This window comes from Sminthopsis crassicaudata, chromosome 3 (assembly GCF_048593235.1).
Source record: "Sminthopsis crassicaudata isolate SCR6 chromosome 3, ASM4859323v1, whole genome shotgun sequence".
Lineage (NCBI taxonomy): Eukaryota > Metazoa > Chordata > Mammalia > Dasyuromorphia > Dasyuridae > Sminthopsis > Sminthopsis crassicaudata.
In genome coordinates this window covers 649,789,621-649,800,730 of record NC_133619.1, presented here as the reverse complement: position 1 = coordinate 649,800,730, position 11,110 = coordinate 649,789,621, and the positions used below count along the sequence as shown (strand labels likewise).

Genomic DNA, 11,110 nt, shown 5'->3' with positions numbered 1-11,110 from the left:
ACGAGGACGAGGACGAGGACGAGGACGAGACGAGGACGAGGACGAGGACGAGGAGGAGGAAGGGAAGGGGGAGGAAGAAAAGGGGAAGAGAGGAAGAGAAAGGGAAGGAGGAAAAAAGGGGAGAAAGAAGAGAGAGAAAGGTAGGGGAATGAGGGGAGGAGGAAAGGAGGCTAAGGGGAGGGAAGGGAGAGACAGAAGGGAAGGAGAGGGAGAGAGGCAGGAGGATAATCGGAGGAGAAGGAGGAAGGGAAGGGGAAATGGAAGAGGAAGGGAGGGAGAGGAGAAGGAGGAAGAGAAAGGAAAGGAGAGGAGGAGGAAGGGGAAGAGGGGAGGGGAGGGGGAGGGAGAAAGGAGGGGGTGCAGAAGAAAAGGAAGGGAGAGGAGGAGGAAGGGGAAGAGGGGAGGGGAGGGGAGGGAGAAAGGAGGGGGTGCAGAAGAAAAGGAAGGGAGAGGAGGAGGAAGGGGAAGAGGGGAGGGGAGGGGAGGGAGAAAGGAGGGGGTGCAGAAGAAAAGGAAGGGAGAGGAGGAGGAAGGGGAAGAGGAAATGGAAGAGGAGAGGGAAAGGAGGAAGGGAAAGGGAAGGAGGAAAGAGAAGGAGAGGAGGAAGAAAGGAAGGAGAAAAGTAAGGGAAGAAAAAAGAGGACATGGAGGGGAGGAAATTGAAGAGGGGGAGAGGGAGAAAGGGAGGGGAAGGAGAGGAAGAATGAGAGGAGGAAGAAGATGGACCTTTTAGAAACTTCTGAGGCTGTTCTCTGGGTCTGCGTCATTGCCCCCCTCCCAATGACCCCCACCCGTCCCCTCCCCTGTGACCAAAGTAGCGCAATGCAGCCCACAGGCTCGTGGTTCTGGGCTCTGCAGTAGGGAAGGGGGCGAGGAATCCGCGATCCCGGAGCGCCCAGGCCAGACTACAAGTTCCAGCAGGCTCCACGGCGGCGAGGGAGCGCGCACGGTGTGACGCGCTAGCGTGGGACGGAGGGGGCGTGGCTTCATGAGCCGCTACGTGCTGCCGTTGTCCGTGGCCGGGACCCTTCTGGGGGGCGCCGTGCTGCTCCGGTGAGTGGGGGGCCGCATTCGGGGTTCTTCACGGTAGATCTGAGAGCCCGTGTCTCATCACCATGCGCTCCCCCATCCTCAGTTTTCTGCTCTACCCCAGTCTTTGCTTCCCGTTCTGTGAAATGGGCGCCTTCCTGCACGAGGACACGTGAAACACAGGAGGGAGGGGCGAGGGGCGTGGCTTCCTCCCCTCCAGCCCTCCCAGCATCCTTGGGACGGGGAAGAGGGCCCATTTTACAGATGAGTCCACTGAGGCTCAAGAAAGAGAAGGGAGGGATTGGAGGCCAGGGGCTTTTTGTAGCCCCTTCCGAAGCCGAGAACTTATTTATATATATATATATATATATATATATATATATATATATATATATAGTACTTATTAAGAACCTTCTGGTCCAAGAACTCGGGCCAAGGAAAAAGGGAGGAGTCAACAAATGTTGAGAGGACGTTTGGGCCGTTTCCTTCCCAGCCCTGGGCCCTTACTGATGTGGTACTGCGCTGTGGGAGCACCGCACTGTCCACCTGGGGTGGTCCCCAGGGCGCGGCACTGTGGTACTGTGGGAGCACCGCACTGTCCCGCCTCGGGGTGGTCCCCATGGCGTGGCACTGTGGTACTGCGCTGTGGGAGCACCGCACTGTCCGCCTCCGGGTGGTCCCCATGGCGTGGCACTGTGGTACTGCGATGTGGGAGCACCGCATGGCGCAGGACTGTGGTACTATGGGAGCACTGCATTGTCCGCCTCGGGGTGGTCCCCATGGCGCGGGACTGTGGTACTGTGGGAGCACCGCACTGTCCGCCTCAGGGTGGTCCCCATGGCGTGGCACTGTGGTACTGTGGGAGCACCGCACTGTCCGCCTCGGGGTGGTCCCCATGGCGTGGCACTGTGGTACTGCGCTGTGGGAGCACCGCACTGTCCGCCTCCGGGTGGTCCCCATGGCGTGGCACTGTGGTACTGCGATGTGGGAGCACCGCATGGCGCAGGACTGTGGTACTATGGGAGCACTGCATTGTCCGCCTCGGGGTGGTCCCCATGGCGCGGGACTGTGGTACTGTGGGAGCACCGCACTGTCCGCCTCGGGGTGGTCCCCATGGCGCGGGACTGTGGTACTGTGGGGAGCACCGCACTGTCCCCCTCGGGGTGGGTCCCCAGGGCGCGGCACTGTGGTACTGTGGGAGCACTGCACTGTCCGCCTCGGGGTGGTCCCCATGGCATGGCACTGTGGTACTGCGCTGTGGGAGCACCGCACTGTCCGCCTCCGGGTGGTCCCCATGGCGTGGCACTGTGGTACTGCGATGTGGGAGCACCGCATGGCGCAGGACTGTGGTACTATGGGAGCACTGCATTGTCCGCCTCGGGGTGGTCCCCATGGCGCGGGGACTGTGGTACTGTGGGAGCACCGCACTGTCCGCCTCAGGGTGGTCCCCCATGGCGTGGCACTGTGGTACTGTGGGAGCACCGCACTGTCCGCCTCGGGGTGGTCCCCCATGGCGTGGCACTGTGGTACTGCGCTGTGGGAGCACCGCACTGTCCGCCTCCGGGTGGTCCCCATGGCGTGGCACTGTGGTACTGCGATGTGGGAGCACCGCATGGCGCAGGACTGTGGTACTATGGGAGCACTGCACTGTCCGCCTCGGGGTGGTCCCCATGGCGCGGCACTGTGGTATTGCACTGTGGGAGCACCGCATGGCGCAGGACTGTGGTACTATGGGAGCACCTCATTGTCCCCATCAGGGTGGTCCCCACGGCCGGCACTGTGGTACTGTGGGAGCACCGCACTGTACTACCTGATGTTTTGCTGTTCTGTTATAATACTGTTCTGCAGTACATTGTTGTAAGTGTTGTGCAGTATGGTTGTACCCTATTATTGAAATATTTGACTCTGCTGTAATAATCTTGTGCTTTAAAAAGTGGTAAAGAGGATGGTTTCAGAGAAACCTGAGAGGCGTGGATAAACTGAGGCAGAGGGAGGTGAGCAGAACAGGAGAATAATGGATAAAACACCCACGAGAACGTAAAATTAACCCTCTTGGAAAGCGTTGGGAAGCCACGTGGGCTCTGCAATGACCCACGCAAGTCCCAGGAATCTATGAGGAGGCAAGTTGCTACTCCCTGACAAAGACAAAGATGCACGTGCAGTCGGCGTTTCCATTTCTGCACGCAGGCCCTGGGGAAATTTGCTTGACTTTCTGTTTGTTACGAAGATTTCATTTTTTTTTTTTTTCGAATTGGAGATGCAGATGAGAGAGAAAAAACATTTGTGTTCATTGAAAAATACAATAGAGCGGGCAGCTAGATGGTGCCGTGGATAGAGCACAAGTCTTGGAGTCAGGAGGACCTGGTTCAAATCCAGCTGATACATTTAACACGTACTAGCTGTGTGACCCTGGGCAAGTCACTTAACCCCAATTATCTCTCTCACACACACACAAAGGAAAAAAACAAAATAGAATTGCTAAGAACATTGGTGTCAAACTCAAACAGAAATGGGGTCACTGAACCATATAGAAGGATTCGGTGCATATTGACTTAAAAAACCATATAGTCCCGTTATCTGTGCTGTACCATCTTTTTAAATTACTTTGTTCTTCATTTTCCAATTTCATCCTAATCTGCGTCACAGACGCCAACAGACCCCTGGGCCTTACAGTTTTGGCTTAGATTACTGAGAGGGTCTTGCCCGGCTGGTAGGAGTTAGTGGTAGGGTTTGACCTCAGGTCTTCCAGCTCAGCCCTTTACAACCTCCTGCCTCTCATTCCTGCCATTACTGTTATTGCTATTAATGGAGAGAAGCAGCATGTCTTTGCAGTGGATAGAGCCAGCTTTGGCTAGATTTATGCCCCTCATCTGTCACATACTAGCTGTGGGACCCCGAACAATCCCTTAAGCGCTCAGTGCTAATCTAAGACTAGAAGTAAAATTAGAGTTGCTGGCCTGTTACAGAGGAGCCCATTTCTCTCCTTAGAGTTCTGCCCAAGTATGATCATTGTCATGATCAGTAGCAAAAGAAGCCAGGGCCCGCCTCCCTTCCAGACAGATCTAAAGAATGCACCAGACTTAATCCTGATGGGGAAATACAAAAGTCACCGTGAGTCATTTGGCTCGCCCAGCTCAGCAAAGGAAGACAGACTGGGAGGACAGGTTCAGGCCAGGAGCACCCAGCATGCCATGGAGAGACTGTGTACCAACCCACACTGGGATAGGTGCCAGCCAGCAGTTTTGTCATTCATTACCTCTTCCCTGTTACAACAAGGCAGAATGAGAAGGGGACCTGCACACAATGATTGAGAGGCCCTGGGCTGTATCCCAAGAGAGAAGCAGAGCAGGGTCTAAGTTCCAGCTTCTAGCCTAGTCTGAAACCTGCAGTGGAAGAACCAGTGCAGGAATCCCAGGCCAATGGGAAGCTATCAACTCTGATGCTCTGATCTAGCAAAGTCTTGTAGCCGATTGACAAGGGTGGAGCCCAGTGGCATCTACTTACTCTTACTCAACTAAAATCCAGGTCAGAGCTCAGACCAGGGAGCAGCAATAAGACTTTGCCCTAGGTCAGACCCCTTTGCAAGCTCTAAAAGTTGACGGATCCCCAGCCTGCCCCTGAGATCCTGGAACAACACAACACTCAATACCTCAAGAAAACAGTCACATAAGTATGGCAGAATCCAGCTCTCACATCAGATCTGAAGTCAGAAAATAAGCTAGATAAATGAGCAAAAAATAATCTGACCACAAGAGGTATTATGATGAAAGGGACACTCAAGACACAAATACAGAAGAAGAGAATGACCCCAAAACATTTGCAAGCAATGACTCAGAGAAAAATACAGCCTGGGCACAAACTTAACTAGAATTCCTGGTAGAGATTAGAGCAAGGATTAAATTTTTTTTTTTTTTTAATAAATGAAATGAACTCAGGAGGAGAAAAAAATGGAAAAGAAATGAGAACTATAGAAAAATAATTGAAATGAATCTTGGTAAGGGGCAGCCAGGTGGCACAGTGGATAGAGCACCAGCCCTGAAGTCAGGAGGACCTGAGTTCAAATCTGACCTCAGACACAACCCTGGGCAAGTCACTTAACCCCAACTGCCTCAGCAAAAAAAAAAAAAAAAAAAAAGAACGAAAGAAATTAATCTTGGTCAAATCACTATTGATCAGAGAAATGCAAATTAAGACAACTCTGAGGTATCATTACACACCTGTCAGATTGGCTAAGATGACAGGAACAAATAACGATGAATGTTGGAGGGGCTGTGGGAAAACTGGGACACTGATGCATTGTTGGTGGAGTTGTGAAAGAATCCAACCATTCTGGAGAGCAATCTGGAATTATGCCCAAAAAGTTATCAAAATGTGCATACCCTTTGACCCAGCCATACTACTACTGGGCTTATACCCCAAGGAACTACTAGAGAAGGGAAAGGGACCTGTATGTGCCAAAATGTTTGTGGCAGCCCTTTTCATAGTGGCTAGAAGCTGGAAGATGAATGGATGTCCATCAATTGGAGAATGGTTGGGTAAACTATGGTATATGAATGTTATGGAATATTATAGTTCTATAAGAAATGACCAACAGGAGAAATACAGAGAGGCTTGGAGAGACTTACATCAACTGATGCTGAGTGAAACGAGCAGAACCAGAAGATCATTATACACTTCAACAATGATACTGTACGAGGATGTATGCTGATGGAAGTGGATTTCTTCAACATAGAGAAGAGCTAATCCAATTCCAATTGATTAATGATGGACAGAACCAGCTACATCCAGAAAAGGAACACTGGGAAATGAATGTAAACTGTTATTTTTACCTTCTGAATCCAATTCTTCCTGTGCAACAAAAAAATTCGGTTCTACACACATATATTGTATCTAAATTATACTGTAATATATTTAACATATATAAGACTGCTTGCCATCTGGGGGAGGGGGTTGGGGGAGGAAGGGAAAAAAAAATCTGAATAGAAGTAAGTGCAAGGGATAATGCTGTAAAAAATTACCCATGCATATGTACTGTCAAAAAATGTTATAATTATAAAATAAAATAAAAAATTTATAAAAAAAAAAAAAAAAAAAAAAAGAAATTAATCTTGGTAAAAGCCTTGCACGAGTCAGAAACTGCATAAAAACTAAAATGGACCAAAGAGAAGCCTGTGCGTCTAAAAGGCAAAGAGAAATATTATAATAGTGTAAAGATTGAAATATAGGAGAAATATAGAATATATAGAAATATATTATAGAATATAGAACAAAATGTGAGGTATCATGGGAGTGAGGATGGGGAAGGGAGAAAGAGAGAGAAAGAGAAAAGAAAACATCCAGAAATATGGCTAAAATGCTTCAAAAGTCAAAGAAAAATTGCTTCAAACAATCAGAAAGACAATGCCATGGTCAGGATCACACAGGATTTAGCAGCCACCACTTTTAAGAAGCAGAGAGCTTGGAATATAATGTACCAGAAGGTAAAGGACATAATAGGCTTATAGTCAAGAGTAACTTCCCCAGCAGAGTTGAGTGTGATGCTCCCAGGCAGGGTTGGGGAAGGAGAATGAATCCTTAATGAAATAGGAAACTTCAAATGTTCCTGATGAAAACTCCAGAGCAGCATAGCAACTTTGAAGTTCAAATACAGAACTGAAGAGAAGAAAAAGAGAAAGATCAACCCAGCTAAACAGTGATACAGGACTTCACAACCATTAACTGCTTATATTCAGATATGGGGAGGATGATACATGTCCCCTCAAAACCTTATCCTCTTCCGGGGTCATAGAAGAACTCTAATTAGACAAGGTCTTGGAGTGATGGCTTTCATAATTTGTTATTTTTTCATTTTAAACTTTCTTCTTAAATTGTGAGTTCCGTATTCTCTCCTTCATTCTAGATGCTTCTTTGCCCATTAAGAAAGCCAGCAATATATCAGATATACATGTGAAGTCATTTAAAACATTTCCTGTCCCGTCCAGGGGGACAAAAACGTGGACCTAGAAGAGAATAGGGAACGGGGGACAGGAGACGCGAAGAATGGAGACAAGACAGGCTTTCTGATCAAGTCTCCTTTATTGTAGGGATAAGCATAAACTTATATAGGGTAAAATGGAGCAAGAAACAAAGGCTATAAATCCACAGAAAGTTCTTGTGACAGGAGTTATTCCAGAATGTAACTTGTGTGGAAACAGAATTCTTTACCCAGGGATGGTAAAAAGATAACCTTTGCCCCAGATGTAAATTGTGTGGAGACAGGCTTCTTTACCCTAGGTGGGTATTTACCTAGGAATATGACCTTTGCCCTCCGCTCAGTGCTGGCTCCCCACAATTTCCATATTCATGTTGCAACAACAGCAAAAGGCGAGAAAAATTTAAAAAACGAAAGACAGTATGCTTCAGTCTACACTCGGTTCCTCGGTTCTTTCTCTGGGGACGGATAGCATTTCCTTCCAAAAGTTCTTTGGAATTGTTTTGGATCCCTGTATTCCTGAGGATAGCAGTCATTCTCAGCTGATCATCGCACAGTATTGCTGTGTACGGTGTTATCCTGATTCCGCTCTTTTAACTTTACATTAGGCATGTAAGTCCAGGTTTTTCAGAAATTTTCTTATATTCCCTCACAGTTATATGTCACAGCTTGTTCAGCCTCAACTGCTGAGCATCTCTTCAATTTCCAATTCTTAGCTATCGCAAAAAGAGCAACTATAATAAATATTGATGTAAAAATAGGTCCTTTCCTTTCTTCTTTCATCTCTTTGGAATACAGACCTAGAAGGGGTATTTCTAGATCAAAAAGTATACAGCCTTTGTGGCCCTTTGGGTGTAGTTCTAAATTGTTCTCCAGATTGGTTGGGTTGGATCAGTCCACAGCTCCACCAATAATGTAGTGGTGTCTCAGTTTTCCCATATCTCCTTCAACATTTGCCCTTTTACTTTTTTGTCCCCTTAGCCAATCTGCTATGTGTGGGATGGTGCTTTAGAGCATTTTTTTCCTATGACTGTTGCTACCTTTGATTTGTTCTGAAAACTGCCCGTTCATACCCTTCGAGATGAGCAGAAGGGCCCTTGGTGCTTGTAGAGCTGAGAACACTATCTCTTCCATGCAGGGACTCACTTAGCGGCGGGAGCTGCCCCAGCAAAGCCACCATCCATGGGAAGACGGTCATTGTCACGGGGGCCAATACTGGCATCGGGAAGGAGACCGCCCGAGAGTTGGCCCGGAGGGGTAAAAGTCACCCAACCCCACATTCCCTCCAGGGGAGAACTGAGGTGTAATGAGGAAGGGAGCCCCGGACTTGGAGGGAGTGATGCCCCGACATTGACCAGCCCCTGGGCCCTGGGTCTCTTTGTCTCTCCTGGATTCAGTGGCTTCTGGGGCCCTTTCAAGTCTGTGATATTCTCATGCAGGTGGGGGTTGCCCCAGTTTTCTCATCTGTAAATTCAGAGGGTTAGAGGTCCAAAGTCCATTCCTGAGGCCCTGTTTCTGGGTGCTCTCTCCCAGGGCTATTCTGTGGTTGCCCTTTAGCTTCAGGACCCCATTCTCCCATCAGGCCCCTCCTCTCTCAGTTCCCTTTTTTTCTTGCTTTCAGGAGGCCGCATCATCCTGGCCTGTCGGGACATGGACAAGTGTGAGACAGCAGCCAGGGAGATCCGGGGGGACACGCTCAACCACCACGTGGACGCCCGGCCTTTAGACCTGGCCTCTGTGAAGTCCATCCGAGCCTTTGCCAAGAAGATCGTGGAAGGTAGGATGCCCAGGGGCCCGGGCCCACACCGGCAGGGACAACCTCTCCCTGGGGGGTCAGGGACTAGCCCAGGCCAACTTAGTCAGCCTCTCTGAGCCTCAGAGCTTCCTTTTGTGGAGAGGGGAGGGGACCCGAGCTTGGCCAGAACCTGCACACTCAGCTCTTCATATGAGGGGGGCTGCTGCCCCGACTTCAGAACCCACGGGATCCCATCTAGATTGCTGCCAGAAAGGGGAGGAATAGGAGTTTGTGAGATAGGAAGGAGCACTCACACAGGGAGGGAGGAGGAGATCTGGCCCCCCTCAGGGCAGGACCCAGAAGGAAGGGGCTCAGCTCCCTGCCCAGGGCTAGGCACTGAGGGGGCTCTGGAGGGGAAGAGCTCTGTCTGCGGCTCAGGGCCATGGAACAGGTTCTGACCAGAGCAGCACAAGGGTGCGGTTTGGAAAGGCATGGGGTGGCATCTGTCAGGGAGTTTAGGCTGGGCCTTAGAGGCCTTGAATGCCTGCACCAAATCTCAGTGCACCCCTGTGCCTTGGGGGGCCCTGCGCTGAAGACCGGGAGCAGAAGGGGCCAGGGTGGAGGGCTGCCCAGACAGGGCTGGGTCTCCAAGCCATTCGGCCCTTTTCTAGAGGAGGAACGCGTAGACATTCTGATCAATAATGCCGCCGTGATGAGATGCCCCCACTGGACCACTGAGGATGGCTTTGAGATGCAGTTGGGGGTCAACCATTTGGGTAAGTGGCAGCCCCTCCTGGGGACCTTAAAGCCTGGGGGTCCCCAAGCCCCTCCAGCTCGGAGACTTGGCTCCCTTACTGAAGGCTGCAGGCTGAAAGGCAGCCACTGGCTGCCAGAGTTGGAAGGCAGGCGCCAAGGGGGAAATGACCTGGGGGTCTCCTCCTCACCCCCACCAGGTCACTTCCTCCTGACCAACCTGCTGCTGGAGAAGCTAAAGGCGTCGGGGGCCTCCCGCATCATCAATGTCTCCTCACTGGCTCACGTTGCGGGCCACATGGATTTCGAGGACCTGAACTGGGAACGGCGCCCCTATGATGCCAAGGCTGCATACTGCCAGAGCAAGCTGGCCGTGGTGCTGTTTACCCGGGAGCTCAGCCAGCGGCTGGCAGGTGAGCCCGAGGCGGGGTCAGTGGCCACCGTCGGCCCTCCTGGGAATAGAGTCGGTGCGAGGGAGGGGCAGCTAGGCCCGTGCAGGAAAGGCATGACATCGTGGGGTGATCCTCAGCTCAGAGTCCATGATCCTGGGGAATGTGGTGGGCAAGCCATGGCTGCAGATGGCCATCTCCCCTTCCCCAAACCCCCGAGAGTCTCCAAATGCCCCCCCCCCAGGAGCTACAAAGTGCCTTGCTGTGGGTGAGGAGGAAAAGGGGTCCCGAGGCCCAAGGGCAGGACCCATGCTCCTCTGCCCCCCCTCTCTAACAGGGACTTCGGTCACTGCTAACTCCTTGCACCCCGGGGTAGCCGGCACCGAGCTGGGCAGACACACGGGCATGCATAAGTCTACCTTTTCCAGCACAGTCCTTGGTAAGTACCTCAGGCCGGCCCTCCCCAGGAAAATGAGCAGAAGTTCTGAGAGCCCCCAGGATTTCCCCAGAACCCACCAGGGAGGCACAGGAACAGAGTTGGGCCATCACCTAGTGGGAGGGGGGCTCCACGAAGTGAGCGTCTTCCCCTCTGAGAGCCTCAGTTTCCCCACCTGCCAGACGAGGTGTGTCCTTCAAGGCCTCCCTGACTCTATCTCCTGTGTGCTGACCCCAGGCCCCTTCTTCTGGTTGCTGATAAAGACGCCCAAGTTGGCGGCCCAGCCGAGTGTCTACCTGGCCGTGGCCCCGGAGCTCAGCGGGGTCTCGGGCAAGTATTTTAACGCCTTCCGGGAGAAGGACCCGGCCCCACAGGCCCAGGACGACGAGGCGGCTCAGAAACTTTGGGCCTGCAGCACTCGGCTGGTGGGGCTGCCGGAGGCCGGATCGCCTGTGAAAACCACTGAGGTGCGGGGCTCGTGAGCCCTGGCTTAGGGCACTGGGGCCCCGTCCCCCCAGGCCCATTCTCGTCTGCCCCTGCTCCTCAGGGGCCTGCACTATCTGGATGCTCATCTGGGAAGGCCCGGGGCCGCTCACGCTCACCGTCATGGGAGACTCCAGATGGAGACGTTCTCCCAGAGCGCACGGAGCTCCTGGTCAGGGGCCCCGCTCCCAGGAGCCCCCTCTGGGCGGCCGGGGCCAGGGGAGCTCGGCACAGAGTCATGTGTGATTTCAGTTAAGGGTTAGTGGAAATAAAGACAATGACCTCGCCAAGAACGTTTCCTTGGACTTGCCTTC

At 51.8% G+C, this 11,110-nt stretch overlaps 1 protein-coding gene across 2 annotated transcripts; it reads left to right on the top strand.

Annotated features, from left to right (window-relative positions):
- The first annotated feature begins 936 nt into the window (after positions 1-936).
- RDH13 (retinol dehydrogenase 13) lies at positions 937-11,086 on the top strand. Of its 2 annotated transcripts, none has more exons than XM_074307319.1 (7): positions 937-1,053; positions 8,139-8,257; positions 8,622-8,777; positions 9,407-9,511; positions 9,689-9,901; positions 10,215-10,316; positions 10,551-11,086. In XM_074307319.1, the coding sequence occupies exons 1-7, from the start codon at positions 989-991 to the stop codon at positions 10,793-10,795; spliced, it is 1,005 nt and encodes a 334-aa protein (XP_074163420.1). In that variant the 5' UTR covers positions 937-988; the 3' UTR covers positions 10,796-11,086. The 2 variants fall into 2 exon arrangements, with proteins under 2 accessions (XP_074163420.1, XP_074163421.1); XM_074307320.1 differs by having other exon boundaries at positions 967-1,104; positions 8,111-8,257.
- The last annotated feature ends 24 nt before the right edge of the window (positions 11,087-11,110 follow it).

Bases quoted from the DNA above. Each gene is read 5' to 3' on its own strand.
- RDH13 (XM_074307319.1), top strand. From the start codon at position 989: ATGAGCCGCTACGTGCTGCCGTTGTCCGTGGCCGGGACCCTTCTGGGG. The intron at 8,258-8,621 runs GTAAAAGTCACC...TCTTGCTTTCAG, and splicing joins CCGAGAGTTGGCCCGGAGGG to GAGGCCGCATCATCCTGGCC. The intron at 9,512-9,688 runs GTAAGTGGCAGC...CACCCCCACCAG, and splicing joins GTTGGGGGTCAACCATTTGG to GTCACTTCCTCCTGACCAAC.